The sequence below is a fragment of the Crocodylus porosus genome, unplaced genomic scaffold, assembly GCF_001723895.1.
Source record: "Crocodylus porosus isolate Cpor-Errol unplaced genomic scaffold, CroPor_comp1, whole genome shotgun sequence".
NCBI classification, from domain to species: domain Eukaryota; kingdom Metazoa; phylum Chordata; order Crocodylia; family Crocodylidae; genus Crocodylus; species Crocodylus porosus.
The window spans coordinates 166,932,024-166,953,395 of record NW_017728906.1 but is presented as its reverse complement, the minus strand read 5'-3'; the positions used below and the strand labels follow the sequence as shown (position 1 = coordinate 166,953,395).

At 39.2% G+C, this 21,372-nt stretch overlaps 1 protein-coding gene across 5 annotated transcripts in view; it reads left to right on the top strand.

Moving 5' to 3' along the window:
* Positions 1-21,372, top strand: part of WASF3 (WAS protein family member 3) — a 129,328-nt gene that overhangs the window by 87,410 nt on the left and 20,546 nt on the right. For 3 of the 5 annotated variants that reach the window (XM_019530149.1, XM_019530151.1, XM_019530152.1), the window contains 3 exons: positions 9,538-9,680; positions 16,829-16,963; positions 20,921-21,074. In XM_019530149.1, the coding sequence (XP_019385694.1) occupies positions 9,548-9,680; positions 16,829-16,963; positions 20,921-21,074 (422 nt within the window). In that variant the 5' untranslated portion in view covers positions 9,538-9,547. Of the gene's footprint in view, positions 1-4,779; positions 4,821-9,537; positions 9,681-11,831; positions 12,062-16,828; positions 16,964-20,920; positions 21,075-21,372 lie in introns of those variants that run through there. The other 2 variants (XM_019530150.1, XM_019530153.1) reach the window with 2 other exon arrangements.

The window sequence follows — 21,372 nt, the reverse complement described above, 5'->3', positions numbered from 1 at the left end:
GAAGAACTGGAATCATTTATATTTAATAAGACTAAGCCAATATTCTGAAGAGAGGAGGAGTTTGATAAGTCTACTGATGAATAAATAAAGGAATAATTTAGGGAGAGGTCAACTTTATGATTCAAAAAAGGAAGGTTGTTGCTATATGAGAAACCTTCTTGGATCATCTCCTTTCTGACTGAAATGAGAGGAGAGGAGTACTTGGAACTTACGGCTCCAAAATGCATTCAGTGCAGTAAAAATGGGTTCTTAAATTGTAGTAGTTAATATTAGATGTCAAGTAAATGGGTTTTGCTTAAATAAGACACAAGGGTAAAAAATAACGTTCAGTGAGATGAAATACTAAAATATGCTAATATGAGAGAATAGTAGGAGATTTTAAGCTATAACAAATAATGTACAGCAGATCACAGTTTTAAAGAAGAAAAAAATAGGAATTTAACTGCTGTAAGGAGATATACTCTAAGATTGGAGGTTTTAATTCCATTTCCCCCCAAAACATACTGTAAATGAGGAAGGTGTTACTGGGGGTGGGGAGTGGGCTGGAGGAGCCAAGGAAGACCACTCAGTCACAGTGGACTTGGAAAAGGTTAGTGGAGCAGAGAAGTAAATGAGTTAATGTTAGTTGAAAAGTGTTCACAAACATGTCAGGAAAAAACAGGAGAAACTAGGCTTCTAAATAATGAGAAGAAGAATCAAAGTTTTAGAAATGGCTAGTATCCTAAATTCCTTTTAAAACTCTTTTTTCAACAAGAAGAGAACACATAATACTTTTATTTCTATGTTACACATGAGGAAATAAATGATCCATCATTTTAGAAAATATAGAGATTTAAACTACAAAATACATTTTTTAAATATTAGTAATGTTCTTTGAGCACAAACAAAATTCAGTAATGTTGTATATTAAAAAGTTTAAAATCCTTTTATGTTACAATCAAGACCAAGGCAGGAGAGAGAGGAAGATTTCTTTATATTCATATATCCAAGGCTTTGTGTTCAAGGAATCAGGTTAAACTTTGTTCACCCAAACCACTGTATGAACTCTGTTTTGTTAATTACACAAAGGAAGAAATAAATGATCTTTTAAACTGTATTCATTTGGCTTTACTTTGATTAATGTTATTAGTTGATCTGAGTCAATTGTATATGCTCTATTGATAATTTACAACATTTACATTGACGGAGTAGGGAGAAATCTTTCTCATTTTTTATACAAAGGATTTTATGACATTTGGATTTGCTTCCTGGAAATCAATGGGAATATAATTTTGCTCAAGTACACCTGTTGATATTGCCAAAAGAACTGTAACACCCAGTCTGTATTAGAAAAGAAAATAAGAAAAATAATGACACTTATCCTTGGGATTCTAATTCATTGAAGTATGTATAAACCCTTGTTAATTTTTAAGGGAAGGTAGTTCTGTTAGAAATAAAGAAAGTTCTCTACTTTCATATGGTCAGTCAGGTGCAATAGTTGGTTTGCCCTCCATTAGATTTTTGAAAGTGTGGAGATGGGTTTATAAGACCTGATGTAAAAATCCATCTGGTCTGCAAGCACTGCCATAAGACTGTTTTTTCCCCCCCTGTTGTTTAATGCCTTGATTTCCTTTATAACATTACTAGGCCATCAAATAATTCTTGAAGAAGTTTTGGGGGGCGTGAAGGGATGCAAGTTCACAGAACTGCAGAATAAACAAAATGGGCAAGTTCTTGTCAGAAAAAAGAAAATTGCTCCAGGGATATCTAAGTCAGCTTCACAGCTGTCTTGTATTCAGACAGAGGCAACATAAGGAGAAGATAAAAAATGGAAACCCAGTGCTAAGAGGAACAAACTATTTTCATTCGAATCTTAACCATTATAGTCTCCTTTCCCAAATAGAATGCTTTATAGCCAGTAAGTTACAACCCCTGTAGAAATACTTTGGTAAAGAGCAGGTAATGTGCTACTTGGAAGATCTGTACATATGCTTTTTGGATGATGTACGTCCTTCAGGCCATTATGAATACATTCATTATACCATTGAAAAGCTGTGGCTCATTGAAGAAGAAATAATTGTTCTTGTTTTGTATTGTAGAGGTTCTTGGAGAATTGAGGCCCCATTACATAGGCATTGTACACATACATAACAAAGACAGTCTCTGCCTCAAAGAGCTTAGCACCAAGAATAGGAAGGCCTGCATGAAATAAAGTGCCTAGAGAAATATGAAGAAACACTGAAACAATTAGAATAATGAACAGTAGTCCTAAAGTAAATATAGTAACTGTCCAGAAACTTTACAGTGATCTGAGCAATAATAATCCCTTAAGTTAGTTTCTATTCTTAGTAAAGTAATGTAACAAATATTAAGTGGTTGTTTTCTCTTGATATCCAGAGGGTAATGAAATTGTGAACAGCAAGCAGGAATGTGTTTATAAAGAATAAATCATGCCAGCTAAGTTTGCTTGATTACTTTATGATATAAACCATAAAATTATCCTGTAAAATAAGTGCGGTAATATAATGCCCAGTAATTGGATGTGATAGTTTAAATCTAATTTATAAGAGAGTGCTTGAAGTGCTAGCTCAGATTTACTGGAATTAGAAACAATGCTGTCTTTTTGGATCAGAAATCATTTAAGACTAATTTATCAAGAGGGAATTGATACATGACAATATACTCAGTGGATAAAGGTGTTCACTGAAGTTTTATGGGATTCTGGATTTAGTTCTTACTGATTTGGAATACTTAAATTAACAGATAATTCTAAATATAGAAAAGTTGCAAACATCAGTTGGTACAGGGAAATAATGCACAAGGACTTGCACATAACTATATTGGCAGGGGAGACCATTCCCTTTTCTCCAGGCAGGGGAGACATCAGTAGTTAGCTCCTCACCCCATAAAGAAAGCTAGTTTGCCAACAGGAAAAGAGATCAGGAGAAGGAGGTACTGGAGAAACTTTTCTTCAGCATTTAGAGGGAAAACAGATTCCATCTCCCAGCACATGGAAAGGAGAAATAAAACTCCTCTTCGTGTGCTTGAGAAGTGCTTGAGGAGGGATGTAATCATGAGTAATTACAGGGAGAAGAGGGAACTCCAACAGGGGAATTGGGAAGTAAAGAACATGGTGGGAGGGCCAAGATGACTTTCAAGGAAGCAAAGTGGGGGTACCGGAAGAGCAGAGGTGGAGGGATTTAAAATTGTTTGGCAGTTTGTAATTTATGGGCAGGAGAGAGATTCCAATGCTAATTTGGAGGTCTCGTGAACAGAGCAAGGGTGATCAACATCCACGAACAAGCATTTGGTCTCCCTTCCTCCTTGCTTTAACTCCCAACTTTAAAGCCAGAATTATTCAATGCAAAGAAAACTTGAAACTCAAGTAGAAAGTAACAGTGATATTAAGAAATTGGGTACAATTCAAAAGAAAAAGGGAAAGAATGTTATCAGGGAAGATTAATATGAGGGGTGCATGATGACAAAGAATGGTGGTAGAAAGAACACAGATCTTTAAATTATAGAATCATAGACAATAATGGTTGGAAGGGTCATCAGAAGGTAATCTAGTCCAACCCCCTGCTCAAAGCAGGACCATTCCCAACTAGATCATTCCAGACAGGGCTTTGTCAAGCTAGGCTGTAAAAACCTCCAAGGATGGAGACTTCACCACCCTCTAGGTAATTTGTTCCAGTGTTTCACCACCTTCCTAGTGAGAGAGTTTTTCCTAATATCCAACCTAAACCTCCCTTGTTGTAATTTGAGACCATTGCTGCTTGTTCTGTTATCTGTCACCACTGAGGACAATCTAGCTCCATCCTCTTTGGAACCACCTTCAGGTAGTTAAGGGCTGCTATCAAGTCCCCCCTCAGTCTTCTCTTCTCCAAACTAAATAAATGCAGTTCCCTCAGCCTCTCCTCAGAAGTCACGTGTCCCAGCCTCCTTACCATTTTCATTGCTCTCTCCTGGATTCTTTGCAACTTGTCCACATCCTTTCTATAGTGGGTGGCCCAAAACTGGACACAGTATTCCAGATGTGGCCTCACCAGTGCAGAAGAGAGAAGAATAATTGCTTTGCTTGATCTGCTGGCAACGTTCCTACTAATGCAGCCCTGTATACTGTTAGCCACCTTGGCAACAAGGGCACACTGCTGACTCGTATCCAGCTTATTGGCTACTGTAACACCCAGGTCCTTTTTTTCCAGAGCTGCTGCTTAGCCAGTCAGTCCCCAGGCTTAGCAGTACATGGGATTCTGCCACCCTCAGTGCAGGACTTTGCACTTGTTGAACTTCATGAGATTTCTTTTGGCTCAATCCTGCAATTTGTCTAGGCCACTCTGAATCCTAGTGCTACCCTCGAGTGTATCTATTGTACTCCCGACCTTGGTGTCATCCACAAACTTGCTGAGAGTGCAATTCATCCCATCTTCCAGATCGTTAATGAAGATGTTGAACAAAACCGATCCCTGGTCCCAGGACCAGTCCTTGGGGTACTCCATTTGATACCAGCTGCCAGCTAGACATTAGTACCCATTGAGTCTGACAATCTAGCCAGCTTTCTATCCACCTTACTGTCTATTCATCCAACCCGTATTTCCTCAGCTTGCTTGCAAGAATGCTGCAGGAGATGGTATCAATACCTTGCTACAGTCAAGGTATATCACATTCACTGGTTTCCTTGCATCCAGAGAGCCAGTCATCTCATCATAGAAGGCAATCAGGTTGGTCAGGCATGACTTGCCCATGGTTGAATCCATGCTGACGGTTCCTAATCACCATCTTCTCCAAGTGCTTAGAAACGGATAGTTTGAGGACCTGCTCCATGATTTTTCCAGACTGAGGTGAGGCTGACTGGTCTGTAGTTCCCTGGATCCTTCTCCTTCCCTTTTTTAAATATGAGCACTGTGGTTGCCCTTTTCCAGTCATCAGGGACCTTTCCTGATCACCAAGAGTGTGCAAAGATAATGACCAGTGGCTCTGAAATTATGTCAGCCAAATTCCTCAGTACGCTTGGATGCATTGCTTTTGGCCCCAGGAACATGTACACATCCAGCTTTTTTAAATAGTCCCTAACCTGTTCTTATACCACTGAAGGCTGCTGACCTCCTCCCCAGACTCCTGTAGTTTGGAAGTTGACCTTGCTTGTGAAGACTGAGGTAAAAAAAGACATAGAGTACTTCAGCCTTTTCTTCTTCATCTGTCACTAGGCTGTCTCCCCCCATTCAGTAATGGACCCACACTTCCTCTGACCTTCCTCTTGTTGCTAACATACTTGTAGAAACTCTTCATTATCCTTCATGTCCCTTGCTAGCTGCAGCTTTACTTGTGCTTTGGCCTTCCTAGCTTCATCCCTGCATACCCAAGCAATATTCTTATACTCCTCCCAAGTTTTGTCCAGGATTCTGCTTGTAAGCTTCCTTCTTCTGTTTAGGCTCATCTCTTCCTAGCAATCCTTCTTCCTGGAACAACATCCCATGGTTGAGGAAGGTGAATCCCTACTGCCTTGTCTGGAAGGCATTAACATCAAAGATGCAGAGACATATAATTAGAAGTAGTAGTATAGTTTAATGGGTAGGTTATAGAGCTGGAATTTAGGAGACTTATTTTCCTGATCTTATCACTAACTTACTGTGTGACCTTTGACAAGTCTGTTGTTTTCCTTCTTGATATGAGGATTATCATAGTTGACTTTCTTTGTAGGGGGCTTTAATAGGCATGCATGAAAAGCTCTGTATTCAATTAGTAGTGATGAAACATACAAAGGGCAATTTTGTGGGGATAACAAGGAAGAAAAGTATTCTGTGCCAGATGTATTCAGCTGTGTAAACTCTCCTAAAGGAAGCAGAATCAGCCATTTTTGAAGATTTTTTTCCTAAATGAATTTATTGAAGATGGTAGACAAAACAGGAGAAACAGCCCCGCATTTCCAGGAAGATGCACTAGATGATTGAACAGGTTTTTTTCATCTCTAATATCTGTGAATGTATGAAGACTGCATTATGTCTTTAGTTGGTACAAATCTGCCTGTCTAGAGTTCTGAAGCTTCAGTCACAGTTTTTAATGCCACAGGAATGCTTTTAAAGTAAACTTGTCATTTTTTTTAGGGATTAGGAAGGATGGGGATGTTGATTTCAGTAACAGCTGTTAATTTGAGTTCCTGCCAATTGTTCAAAGACCTCCAAGCAGTTTAGAATGAGCTGTTTCAGCTAGTCTCTACTAATAGCCAACACTATTAGTGTTATTCAGAAGGATTGTACATTGTTTGGAGTCTTTCATGCCTTTACATCTGCTTTCTGGCTGAATTTTAAATGTCTTGTTATAGTGTGGTAGTCTATAAGCAGTAACCATTTCCTGTAGTTTCAATTACCCACTTCAATTTAGGGATGGGGTGTGATCTGAGTTGAAGCAACACTGCTAAAAAAGTTGGAAAAGCATGCAAAAAGTAAAAATGTATCTATTATCTCTTGTATTCCTGCATCTGCAGTAATAACTATTGGTTAATGACATTCTAATTTAAAACAGAGGACACTTTTGAAGATAATATTGAAAATCATTGACATAGCAAGAGATGCTGTCAGGGAGAATTTAAAAATAGACTATTCTAAATGAATTCAGATTTATGATGGTGAACCTTGAAATATTAGGCACAAAAATTGTAATAAATAAATAATATTTTAATGAGTTTTAATTTCCTCTGCTCATTAAGAGATGACTTATGAATAGGCTGTGAAAAATGAGTGAGAAACTACCATGTCTTCTAATATTTGAGGTATCTTGTAAAACGAGAAGTACCCTAAATTATCAATTAGTAGGTTTAAAGAAGTACTTCTTACATAACGCATAAATAACGTGGAATTCATTGCCACAGGGTATTGTGAATACTAATACTATAATCAGGTTAAAAAAAGGATTAGAAAAAGTTAGGTCTATTGGGATATTAAACATAACAATTAGGGATGTCATCTGAGGCCCATAACATCCCTAAGCCCAGGAGTGGATCTAGGATTTTGAGAAGGTGGGGTATAATATAGTTTACTGCGTGTGCACTACACAGAGAAGGAGAGTGTAACCACAGTACCTGTCTAAACCTGTAACAGCCAATGACTGGCAAGGCTTAGCAGGGGATGGATCACTCTACACATTTGTGGGGGGGGTGGTTCTTACACTTTTTACTCTGAAGCAGGGGTATCAAACATCCGGCCCGTGGAGCTGTATCATCTGGCCTGTGGGTCTCCTGTAGTCACCAGGATTTAGGGGGTGGGGCCCATCAGTGAATGCCAGTGACAGAGCCTTGTCGGAGAGGCAAGCAACAGCTGCACTAACCTCTACCGTTTCCTGATGCTGCTTGCCCCACCACCACGGATAGGTCTGTATTCAGCTGGTGAAGCTCTAAAGCAGTTACTAATTGCCAATGTGGGAAATAGAATACTGGGCTAGATGAACCTTTGATCTGACTCCTCATGGTAGTTCTTATGCTGTCAAGTAAGTCTTTGCCAATAGATGATGATGAATGAAGGAATATATATTTGTAGTTCATGGATTTTCCAGTTTCCTAATGTGATTGCCTTTACTTCTCTTTTTAGGAAGGTTGGCATAGAAATCAAATAAATAGGGAAGAGCATCATGCATGAGAGTTCTCTTGCTAATGAAGGAGATTGATGAAGTAGGCTGTTGCCTATGAAAGCTCATAACTCTGTGACCCAGTTAGTCCCAAAGATGCTACCCTGCCCTACCTTCTACTGGACTTCAGAAAAACATGACTGACTGCCTGCGTGTGTGTGTATTTTAGGATTTGGAATCTCTACTTTATACCACTGATCTCTGCTCCTCTTTGATTTATTTTCCACTGATTTCAATGTTACTACTTTCTAACCCAGTTCCTCATAAGGAGTTTCGTTTTCTCCATAAATAGTATGTTGTGCCTTATACAAAAAGGGCTGTTGCTAAGATACTTTGGCAGTTCAAAACGTCCAGATGTTATGTTTTATAGATGGACTTCACAAAAATGAATAAACTTGTATAGTAAATAATGCCTTTAAAGCTAATCCAGTCTTAAAGCAATTTGAAAACATCAATCAGAAATAAAAATATTTCAAGAGGTCTTCTGTTGAGTAAAAATTAATTTGATCATTTATTTTTTCTCATTTAAACATCAGATTTAAAGGAATTACCAGACTGAACTAGCTTTAAAATATAAAATATTTTAAAAATTATATGCCTTTGGGAGGACAGTGAGAGATGCTTTGAATAAAATTTAAGGTCTTTACCATAGTTTTAAATAGGTTTTTATAAAGATCCTGTTGAAACAAAATAGTTCTAAATATTCAGCTAAAAGAGAAATATGTATATAAAGATTTCTAAATTCTTAGTAAGCTGCATTTAAAATATTTTCCTTCTATCTTGATACATTAAAAGTTTTATTTAGAAAAAAATATATAACCTTTTGTTAGAATTATTCTATAGTACTGTTCTGAAAATAGAAATGCTGTTTGTTTCTGTTTTCCCCATTGGATTTTAATTTAAAGTAGTTGAAAGGTTTATTGAATTAAATGCTTCAAATAAACTCCTGCCTTGTTGTTTTTTCCTAGCCTGCCTACCTTATGTACCATTCTAGATTACATCAGTGCTCTGATGAATCTGAACATATATACCAGTATATGTTTGAATAGCTTATGGATGCAGTGTTATTCCATTTAAAAAAAAAAAAAACAACTTTCCTTCTCCAAGCTAAATCATTCTTTCATATAGTGATCAAAACCTGCCTTGACTAGTTGCTTCCACTCTTAATTTTCTTTATTTTTAAATACTGAATTCTGCTCTGTTCATCTCTAAAATGTCCATGTCAAATTCCTCTTGCTTTCCCATGCATCACTGTGATCAAAGTTTAAACCAACATTAAAAACATATATTGTATATCATCTCTCACTCCACGTTTGAGTCATGTTGTTGATTCCCGATTAAACTATCCAGCAAGGTCAGTTTTCTTGCTGTTATGTTTGCAGCCCCATATCATGAAGCCCTCAGCCATCTGTGCCTCTGTCTCTCTTATTCTACACAGACCTCTCCGGTTTGCCACATGCTTTCTCTCTTTTTGCTTTCTTTCTTTTTGTCTGCAAAGTATTCATCTCATGCTTGGAGTGTCCTTGCAAAATCTGTTAAACCTGCATTCTTATTTTATTCAGATAACTCCTAAAACACATCTACATCACCTAGAAAAACAAATAGATTTAGAATTCAAGCCAAAAAAAAGATTACATGCTTTAGCTAAATGTCACGGGTTTTTTTGTCACTTACATGTGCTTCTTCCTTGGCATGTTTCTTGCGTGTTAGATCCTCATATGTCTGTCAAATATGTAATTTAGATTCTAAAATCTTTGGTGCAGAGATCTGTCATTCTTCTATTTTCTAGGCTTTCCCTATTCCAGAATGCACTCAAATATTACAGAAACTGTTCTAATGTTCTAATGTACATTGGAAAAGGAGATAGTATTTATGTATGGATTTATCAATGCTGTATATGTGTATGAACCATGTAACAGGTTTTTCTTTAAATTGCAGATTGTGAGTCATGCCTTTAGTAAAGAGGAACATTGAACCTAGGCACCTCTGCCGAGGAGCTCTGCCTGAAGGAATTACCAGTGAACTGGAATGTGTAACCAACAGTACCCTTGCTGCTATTATACGGCAACTTAGCAGTTTAAGTAAGTACCTGAACTTCAGTGTATAAGTGCTGTTCCATGTCTTCAAAGAGCTCTGCAAACAAAATATTTCCAAAATTAGCATTTACAATAGTAGAAACCTAAGTGTTGTGCTTATGTTTCCATCAAGTGATTGCTGGAGCCAAGATTAGAACTTGAGCTGTGAGTTGCCAGCTTTTCAGGTTTGGGTGCAGTTCAGTAGATTGCTTGGCCTCTTGGAATCAGATGGCTAGTTTTATTTGTCTTTTTAATGTTAATTTTTCATTAAAACTTCCTGGCTCCTGGCCCATTAGAGCATTTCAAAAAGACATGTAAACAGAGTGAGAGATGATGGCTGAGGAAAGTAGAATAATCTTAGAGACCAACTTGGTTTTGTTAAAGGAAATGTTTTCTTCCAGCTTCATGAAGTAATGGCATCAAATAGCTTTATGAAGTAATTTTGACTATATAAAGTCCTTTGGTAAACAGTCTAGGCTTCACACTTCATATAGCGAACCCATTAGATGTTATTTCTGAGAGTTCAGATGTATGGGGAAACTCTGATTGCAGTGACTAGTAAACTGAGCTTTTTTGTGACTGTTAAGCTCTTGTGCCTAGTCCATGCTGTGCTGACCAGTGTTCAAAGAAAATAATTGCATCTAAATATTTAGAGCATTACATTTAAATATTTCTCTATGGAGAATCTTTTAAAGAATGTATTCTCAGTGCTTTTCTCTTGGGAGGGAATGGTACAGGAGTACACTTAAGGAACCAGTAAGTTGTCCAAATACCTCTTTAAGGCTAGGAACAGGCATTCAGGAAGAGGCTTATGCTCCCCAGGACACCATGACAGGGACTGCTGCCCTGTCAGTGTCCCTCCTCCACAAAAGGTCCAGTGGCAGTGGCTAGGAAGAACCAGTGTTCATTGTTCTTTAGTGCAGAGCGCACTGCTGCCGTTTTCTCAGTGTTCTCTCTGCACCACTTATACACCTGCACCCAACGCAGTGCCAGGCGCTTTTAATAAGCGCAGCTCGGGAGCAAGTATAAAAATGCCCTGAGATCTGCTTGCATGCTGAAAAGATCAAAGAAGCTGAAGGGTATGGTCATGTGAACAAGCTACTGTGTTGTAAGCTTGGGTATAAACTTGGAGTGCATCAGCTTTTCTAGGACCGCTGGTGTGCATGCTGTTTCCCACAGTAAATGAGGTAATTTACTTGACTTTTGAAGCCTGCACTATCTTTCATGGACATAAGAACATGCATTCAGCCAGTTACAGCAGGGTAGCTAACATGCTATAAATTCACACCTTGCCTCGATCTCTTGCAGGAAACATCCCAGATATGAGAGAGAGATCTTCCTTTTTCAACAAGGAAGAGCTCTCTTTCATGAGAGTTTCCTGTGCAGAAACAAATGCCTGTACATTTCCCTACTGCTGGGAGTCAGGGATTGGGAGGAGTCAGGTGGTAGGGGAATGCTCCATGTGCCTTCCCTAAATCGGGGTGATCTTAGTCTAGGGAAGGGGCAATGAATTTTCGCTGACTCTGTTCCACCTAGGAGGAATTGAGTAGCAAATGTTGCTTTCACTGTCCATGGATTAGGTGTGTTCTCAGGCATGATGTACTAGCATGGGGGTTAGGGGCGTGAGGGTGGTTTCAGGCTAGAATGTTTGTACATCCTCTCTCTCTTGTGAAGATTTCTAGCACAGCAACTTTCCCAGAAATTTGCACTGCTAGGAGCAAGTGTCTGTTCAGACCCTAAGCAACATGTTCTTGTGTCCATATACTGAGACTACAACAATTAAACAAAGCTGAGTTTCCCATCCACCAGTGGCTGGCACCACGAGTTCCTTTGCTAAGAACTGCAGTCTAGTTCTGTACTGTCATTTGACATTGATAGCTATTTTGGCTCTGCTAGATCTCATAGTATATCATAACTCTGCTAGACACCACATATTAATGTCAAATAAGTATTTGTTGGTTGATTCTGTGCTGCCCTTTGCAGTTCTGGAATTAACTAAGGTTACAAAGCCATCATTTTCTGCTTCCCTGGATAAAAAAGGTTTCTAAAGTAGATATTTGTGAGAGAAAAGTGGGGGGTTTATTTGTTTTTGTTTCCTCCTTCCTATTTGTTTTGTGTGTGACAAAATCTTTGCTCAGCTGTTGAATTCCATTACAGCACTTCACTTTGGTGACCCATTAAGCCCAGTTGGACTCATTCCTTGAAGAACAAAGAGCAGCTGCAAAGAATTTAGGCATTGATTTGAGCAGCATATAATATTTGTTCTCTTCTGCTGGACCTATGACTTCTGACAGGCTTGAGAGATGCTGGTATTTTTGGCTCAGATCCACCAGGCATTGTATTGGAATTTCAAATACATAATTGAACATCAGCCCTTCAATATTCAGGTATTTTAATAATACAAGGGTCAAAATCTTACAGGGAGGATCAGACCCAAAGCACCATTGGCTACTTTTTTACCTCAAGGAGGAGACCATCTCTCTGTGGTTCTGCAGCCTCTTCATTGCTGCATCAGAGCTTTTTATCTAAAGAGGATACTGCGCCATTACTTCTGCTAAAAGATCACAGTATAGAAAAAGGATTCTTTGTCTGTCTGCCACTAAACAGAGAACCATGGTACAACAGTGGTGAAGGGGTGGGTGCACCATGGTTCTCTGTTTAGTGGCAGACTTTACACTTTATACACCTGCTTTTTGGGAAGCACTGAAGCTGGTTACAGACCTCAGCTTAGATGATCAGTAACCACACATCATTACTTCCTCTTTTATCCTTCAGGGCCTTTGCAAGATCACTTCAAAATGATGACTGTTTGACAACATCTAAGACAGTTGCAAACAAATCACATCCATTAGCACCTTTCAGCCTGATGGTATACATTTTTTAAAAAATTATTGGAAGAACCGTGTCATATATTCTGGATATTTTACTGTGTTCTTTCACACTGTGGTCAGTTAACGTACTGAAAGGTCTGTAATTTTGGCAAGAAAGTCTAAAAGGTGCTCAGGGTCTCGGGTGCCAGAAAATGACTATTTTATAGAATAAGAGGAAAAAGTTTTTTTCTTTCTTCAGTTTGACTTCCTTGAAGGAGGGTAGGCTGTTCTTCTAAATTGGAAGTTTTTTTCTTTTTGATCACAATCAAAAAGAAAACATCTTTCCTTCAGTTCCAGGCTGTGAAAAATGATAGTCTTGACTAAGGCTTTCCAAAGCCAGCACTGCTAGCAAAGGTCATCTTTGTTTGTAGTATATCATACTTGCAAGCTGCATCTTCAAAATGGCGAATTTTGACAGAGCCATGGAGATTTTGAAACCAGCTTTATCCTCCTTTTTGCATCCTCCTTTTTACCTGTTTGCTGCTTGTTTTAATTTCTCAGAGGTAGAGAAATTCATTGCCACAAGCTAGTAAAGTTCTGTATAATAACAGAAAGTCTTCATAAATGGAAACAGAAAGATCCTGGGGCAGATGTCTTTTTTCTTATCTGGTGGACCGTGTTGTTTCCTTCTAACAATGGTTTTGTTACTTGCACTTTTTAAGTAACTTTTTTCTTCAGTCAGTGAACTGATAGCTTCATGGTAGCTTTGGCTTTCATGCAAGAAAACTCTTTTCAGTTAAATTCATGTTTGTACCTTTCTATAGAGCGGATGCTGCTGCTTCAGAGGGGGGGAACAGGTGCAAGCCAAACTGGCAAAAGAAGCTAACGTGGTGAGAGATCTGACCAGGAACTGAAAAATTCCACTGATTTGACAGAGAAGAAACTTTCTTTTGCCTCAGCAGCACAGCTATCAGTTCATATGTTTCTTTTATGATAAAACCAAGAAAGAAGCATAGGGAAGAATTGATTCTTTTCATCTCTGACTTGATGATATTTGTTCATGGGAAGAAAGAATAAGATGCTGTTGATTTTTTTTTTTTTTTTTTTTTTTGAAGCCTAAATAGCAAAGCCTTCAAATGTGCCTTTTGTGTCAAAAACATGCTAAACTGTCTTCCTAAACCGTGAAGACCTCTTATTAACTTGAATGGCTTCTTGAGGTTGTCTTTATTCTAGTAGTATATTTGTAGTCTGAAGCACAAGGAAGATGCACTATTCTTTTAAATCTCAAGTATTGTCATTACTAAAAGAAGATAGCTTACATGATACTGATAGGTTTAGGCATAATTGGTTTGTTTCTTTTTTGTTATAGCACTAATGGTTTTCATTACTTACAGAGGATAGCTGCAGGGGCAACTTATTAAATACGTTAATACAGACTTTTGTAGAGAATGAATTAATTGCAGTTGATTTTTACAGAGATAGCTGGTAGAAATCAGTCATAGATTCATGAAGACTTTACAGGCAAATGCCCCACATATAGTATACTGCAGAACTTTGAGAGACATATTGTGATTCTTGTTGTATGTTAAGCACTGGTCTCCAAAATAATTTCTCAAAATTATTCAAAGCGTATCTTCTAAGGCACTTTCTTCATAATACTCTGGCTGATAATGATTCTTACAAGTGCTGAGAAGAAGCACTTCTTTGTATATGACATCACAGCTATTATAAGGAGACAGAAGAGATTTTGTGAAGGGAGGACGTTTTATAATTATAGATTTAAAAAAATGTTTTTCTCCCTGGTCAGTGGTCTTGTCTGGTTTCTGAGTGCCTGTTGAGGTGTGGCTTGTAGAGCGAGGGGTGGGGAGGGGGGATAGGTGACTCTGTTCCTTCCCACCCTGAGAACCTGATCTTTAAGTCCCTCACCTTCACCCTTCCTGATTCTCTGAGTCAAGGAGCTTCTGTTTTTGAGAGAAGGACTTTCTCTTGCTGGGAAGAGCAAGTGCAGACTGAAGTTTCAAAGAGTAAACAGACCACTCTTTCAATAAAGGTCTTTATTGGGGTAGAGCCACTTAGCCAAAAGTGCTCTGCCTCCTTCCAAAGGGTTAAGCAGTCACTCTGTCCCCAGTCCAGCTTACATAGCCCAGAGCACCCTGAAAGACTGCTTCACTGTTTTATTTGCAGCCACAAAGCTGTACCAGACCCCTCTCCTCAGCCATACACTCACTTGGTCACACTCTTCTGTTCATTCTTATGCTTATCTTAGCCATTCAGTTTTCTGTAGATGGATGTGTCTTCTATCATATGGGCTGAAAACTGGCTTTATTTTCTCTCTAACCCGTTCTTTCCCTCCTTCCCTTCATATTAGCTGGCTAGAAGGAAACTGAGGCATTCAGTGTAATTACAACATGAGCCCAGTTAACATGGAAATATTACAATAAACCCCATAGTCTATTACAGCCTACATTCCTTGTTATTCTTTGGGAATTAAGTATTTTTTTCTCTTTTTGGAAATAAATATTTAATCTTTTCCACATGCTGGTTGTAAATAGCTATCTTTAAAAACCACAGTCAACTGGCTTTTAATATGAAGCTATGATCCTCACAACTGTAGGTAGCTTGTAAATTTTTTTTACTGCTTGCTAATTATCTATCTCCCATGAATTTTAGAGTAGCAGGTACAGTAGAAAATCTTTATTCATCATTAAAAAAGGAAATAATTTATAAAGCAATCTGTTATAATCCTTTTCTGCTTTCTGGAAGAAAACTGAGAGACTGACACCTACACATGCATACTGTTTTTTTCTTCTTGAAGAACTTTGCAGGCTAGCTTCTAACCTAGACACATCAGAAGGAATCTTAAGTTCCAGTTATGGGTTTGAGAAGGGTTCTGGAGAATATTCTGTCATTGAGTTAATTTCTACAAAATTCATAGGAATATAGGGGCAGAAACGGCCTCTCTGGGTCATCAATTCAGTCCCCAGGCTTTCAGAGAAAACCATTTACCCTTAAATTCTTAAGTTCTTGAAGTTGCCATGTTAACCCAGATGTTCTTAGATTTTCCACTTAATCCTCACACAACTTGGTTGTAAGGCACAGAATCAGAACCTGAAGAACATCCTACAGTAGGCCACAGGTAAAAGCAGGGGAACTAAGCACTAGCCATGTTCTGGTACTGTAATAAAAGAGAAGTACAGTAGATGGTTAATAAATATGTATTCAGATAATCCCAGGAAGACAGCCATTCCCACACTTCAGATGAAGGAACCCTCCATCCCTCTCCCCTGCGCCCCTCATTTTTTGCCTTGATTTGTGGGGAAGATTGCTTCCTGACCCCAAATTTGTCACCTGGTATCACCTTGAGTAAAAGAGCAAGTTTTTTTGTCAGAAATTTTATGTGGTTTGTGAATACCTGTGCATTCCAGTCAAAATCGCAGTATTGTCTGTGGGTAATATCTGGTGCTTGAGAGGAAGATAAAAGAACACGTGCAGAATTCAAAGCCACTCTGATTCTCGATCCCTGTTACTGCTACAAAGGGAGGGGGACACAGGGTATACCTTTGTATACCTCCTTTCTGTACTGCTACAAGGTCATATATAGCAATACAAATATAATGTCTGTCCAAGGCCTAAGGGATACTTTCTGAACATCTATAGTTCACTTATGAAGCGTTACGGCTGGTTAAAGGGCTCAACTTAACTTTAACATAATTCTGCCACTTTTCTGCTATTCACTTTATTTTAGATGATTGATTTTAAAAAAAACCCACCAAGCCTATTGTGGTTTATTTTCTGAAATTCCTTGGATTGACTGTGGAATCTACTTTAAAAAAAAAAAGTAACATGGACTATCCTTAAGTTTTCATCCCAGAAGCTGACTTTACTAACCACTTAGCATGTTCTTGTTAATATCTTAGCTGTTTAAGGGTAAAATTTGAGTATTTCTGGTTTTAAACAGAAAAGTGATCAGGTTGATCAAGCTTGGAATCAAAGTTTAGGGGATTGATATTAGTCTTCCTGATTTTGCAGGGGACTGGATGCATACATTGCTGGGGTTATTTGACCCTAGCAGTCTTTCCTAGCTAGAGCAGGGGGACTGGACCTGATGATCTCATGAGGTCCCTTCCCGCCTTAAACTTCTGTGAAACTTCTTCATAGCACTTAACAATAGATATTTTGAATGTAATATATTGCACTTAACTTTTAATGTGCCTTGTGCTGCTGCAGCATACTGTAATTCAGTGACTTGAGTGCTTTATTATAACATCATGCTATTGAAGCACTGTTCACTGTGTCTTTATAAATCTTTAACAGATGTCTTTCTCTGTGTTTTTTCCTCTACAGGCAAACATGCTGAAGATATATTTGGTGAATTGTTTAATGAGGCCAACAACTTCTACATTAGAGCAAATTCCCTTCAAGACAGAATTGATCGCCTTGCCGTCAAAGTTACCCAGCTGGATTCAACAGTAGAAGAGGGTAGGTAATTGCATGAAAGTACTGAGCCAGAAGTGATTTTGACAAGACTACAGTAATTAATTACCTAACGATCACAGCTTTTTCTTTCAGAGCAGCCCTGAGTTGATATTTCATCTTGTTTTTCTTGTTGGGGAAAAAAAATCAGATTAGGGTAATGTGGAGGAAATATTCTTGAACTACATCCTTGACTTAATAATTAGCTTTGGGGGGGGGTATTATATTGAATTAATTTTATTATTTTCAGAGTTTTGGTGAAAATCAGAGTTTACTTGCAATGCAGCTTGAATATGACTAGCTCTAGATCATGGTGCTCAAAGTTTTTGCCCAGCAGACCAGATTGGCAGCACCCGGTCCATCCACAGGTTGCTTCCGGCTGCTGTTCCCAATCTGGTGCCTGGGCAGGCATTGCGGGCACCATCTGGCTGTGTGGAGGAGGGGTAGGGGGAAGGCAGGCCCCAGTACAGCCCTGCAGGGGAAAGGAGCTTGACATGGCACTTTGAAGAGGGAAGGGTGCATAGTCAGGCCCCAACCTGGCCTTACAAAGAGGGAAGGGGACACTGGCTGGCCCTGCGGGGAGGGGAGTGGGGGGGGAGAAGGGGGTATGGTCTGGCCTAGCCCAGCCCACCCTGGCCCCATTGGGATGGAAGGGGGCATAGCCAGCCCCAGTCCAGGAGCAGGGGGATGTAACCCAGCCCTGCTGGGAAAGGGGTAGCAGTCTGGTCTGGCCCTGACAGAGCATTTTGGGTCTGACTGAGCATTTTGGGTTTGGGGATTTGGCAGGGGGAGGGTGGCCATATTAATGGCCACTGCTGTCTTGCTGCCAAATTTCCTGACTCATGGGGAGCCCCATGGGCCAGATATGATGGTTGTGCAGGCCACAGGCTGGAGGTTTGAGCACCCTTGCTCTAAACGGTTCTTTTACGAACTTGTTTTATATTTACCTTCTGACAAGCTGATATCATGTAAGGTTCAAGTCACAAGAAACTGCTTGCTTGGATCATAAGTCACATTCTTACTTTTTTTTAATTTTAAGGCATGTACATACATGATGTAAAGGTCACACATGGACGTTCAGTTTTTCCTGGGAGAGTCACTGCTCTCCTACTAAAATCCGGACGTCCCCTTCATAATCCCCATGTGCTGCAGGGAGACGCAGGCTGACCCTAAATATTCTGGGTCAGTCTATCAGAGCTGCCCTGTGCACTGTTGCCATCTGTCTCCAGGCAGACTGAAGGAGCCTGCAGAGTGCACTGAGATTGTGTGTACAGGTGCCCTCTGGCAGTACAGCATTATCACTGTAAGTATTTTGCTCTTCAGGGGCTTAGCATTCAAATATCTATTCAGGCATCTCTGTGTAAGTTTTTTCTACCGAAAAAAAACAAATCTGAGAGAATTCTCTCAGATCATTTAATTGTGTATTTGAAGCCAGAATGAATAGCCAAAGCAATAATACATGCTATGATAATAGTGACAGATGATAATGTGTATTGTGAACTTAAGAATCAAAGAAATGCACAGCTGTTATCAAATCCTTGCTTGTAGGAATCAAGTGCATCTCTTATATGAATTAACACCCTGTTATACTTGAGTAGACTTCTTGGAAGAATCCAGTGTGATATATAAATCAGTCCTGTGCCTTTTTTCAGTTAAAGTATTATGGGACAGGCCATGTCTGTGAAACAGTTTAATCAACTAGCACCCAACAGTCTGGTGTTAGAGACTCCTAACTCCTTAAATGGATTACATAGGCCAGGTCTTTCCAACTGGTGGTGTGTGGGCCACACTGAGCCTGCAGACATTCAGTCTGCAGGCTCTTGCCCAGCTGTCACTCTCCCTATAGCTCCTGTTGCTGTGGTGGCTGGGGATCTCTGGGGCAGAGCAGCACAGGGGGTGAGGGCCTGGCGAGACTGCTGTTCACACAGTGGCAAGGAGGGGGGTGTTCACACTACCTGCACAGCAGTCACACGGGGGAGGCAGGCCTTGCACTGCCTACATGAGCTGCTGGAGGGTTGTGCTTTCCATATGGCTGAAGTCCTGGGGAACCCACTCGGTGTCTAGCCCAGGGCCTGTAACTGGTATGGCATGCAGCCCCTGGCCTTTCAGAAACTGCACAGCCCTGATGTAACCCATCTCTTCTAAATTCTCATTATCTGTGCTTGCAAATGGATGTATGTGTATGCCTACTTTTAATTGTAGCTGTTATATGAGTTTGAAATAGCTGCTGAACATGCTCCTTTATTGCAAGGGTATGGCCACCTAATATGATGCAAAGTTGATATGAAGCTTTTCACATGCTGGTTATTAGTGACTCCAGGCTGTTACTGATTGGCTCTTTCCTATTGTATGGCATGGGTGTCAGATTTCTGGCATGTGGGCCGCCTTTGGCCCACAGAGTTGTTTCAGTGGCCTGAAGGGCAGGGCATTCAGGGGCAGGGCCTGCTGCCAAAATCTAGGGCATGGAACCCTGATGGGTATTCATGTCGGTGGGGGGGACAAGCAATGGCTGTGTTTAACCCACTGCTGCAACCGCTTGCTCCATTGCTATGTTTTGATCTGACATGCAGTGAGTGAACAAGTCCCACGGTCTGACCTGGAAGGAGTCTGCTGCCAGGCAGGGCAGAATGAGTATGACACCTGTAGTAAAGAAAGTTTTTTTCTAATCGTAGTCCAATTACTAGTTAATCTGTATCAGCCTTTAGTATAGAGGCTAAGAACTAAATGGGCACAGAAACTAAGCTGTTTTAGAGTGAGCCTCTGCATGTTAGAACTCAAGCAAGTTGTATATAGTAGTAATTTGAGCGAACTGTTGCTATTGATTTCCACACTGAATTTTTTCTGCATAAATTTGAAGACTTCCATTTCTAGGACTTTTTACTTCAAATGTTTTGAGAACATTAAATTCATTAAACTCTCTCACCCACCTCTCTTCCCACAAAATTTTCAGTTAAATTCATCAGTCCATCTGTTCCATCATGAAATAATTTTCTGCTTGTCCCCCAGAGCTTTAGAAAGCCACTAAGGACAGTTTATCTTCTGTTTTTAGAAGGTAGAGCCAGTCTGCTTTAACTGAGTAGGTACAAGGGTTGTAGAAGGCTTCTGTCAGAATCTTCCCTATAGCTTCTCTATGCTGCTAATAACCATTCAAATTAATAAACAGTACACACATTATTTTAATACCATTTGAGTCTCAGTTGGAAGCTTCAATGAATTCCTTGGTTCTGAGAATTGATTTTGTGCAGTAACCCACATGACATTGGGATAGATGATTGACGCTAAAAGTAAATGTATATTTCTGGCTCCCTAAAGCTCATTTCAGTAAAATCAATTACTAATCACTTTTAAAAACACCATTTTATTCTCATTAACTTTAATTTTAATAGCAGAGGAAATGCACTTACATTTTTAGGAAAGTTTCATTTTTCATTTTAACGTTGTAGCTGAAAATACTGTTGTGACTAGGAGAGCCTATCATCCAGGATAATATTTTCAAAAGTCCATATATCTTGACTTTCAGTGAGACTTAAACACCTAAGTCAGCTCTGTGTGCTTTTGAAAATTGTGGTTTAAAATTAAAATATAGCCTTGTGTGTACAATAGAAATAACCATCTGTAATTCTCATCACAGCATTTCATATGCAAATAGGTTTTAAAAAAAAAAGGGAATTGATAGTCAAGAACCAAATGTTTGTATATCTTATATGTGCTGGTCAGGTGAAAGGGCTTGAAATTGCAACTATAGTTCCTAAGTCCTCCATCTGTTTAAAGACTGTTAGAGGAGTTAAGTAGTCATGGAGTGAGTGGTTGTGGATTTTGCTACTATATACGTATATTGAGAAATGTGGTAAAATAATTTCACCAATTAACTACTGAAAAATTGAATATTTAAAAATGAGATGATTTTCAGTCTGTCATAATGTCAAATTCTTTTTTAGAATGTTTTTTTTTTCTTTTCAACAGTATCATTACAGGATATCAATATGAAAAAAGCATTCAAAAGTTCAACAATACAGGACCAGCAGGTGGTTTCAAAGAATAGTATTCCTAACCCAGTGGCTGACATTTATAATCAGAGTGACAAACCACCTCCATTGGATATTCTTACACCATACAGGTATGGATACTTTCTGTGCCTAAACTCTTGGTCATGTCATTTAATTGTAGATATAGAATGAGCAGTGTAGACAAGATTGGGTGAATGACTCAAACAGTCTATCTAGAGGCTTTTCTGAGGAGAAAGGTCAGGTCTGTCCTCGGGTAACTGAATGACTCTTCCCCAAGTTGCAAGATAATGAAATGCAAAGTTAACGTATGGAATAGGGAGAAACAAATAATGCAAATTCCTGTCAGATTTAGCTGCATTAATTCACTAATTTATAGATTTCATAGACATTAGGGCTGGAAGGGACCTC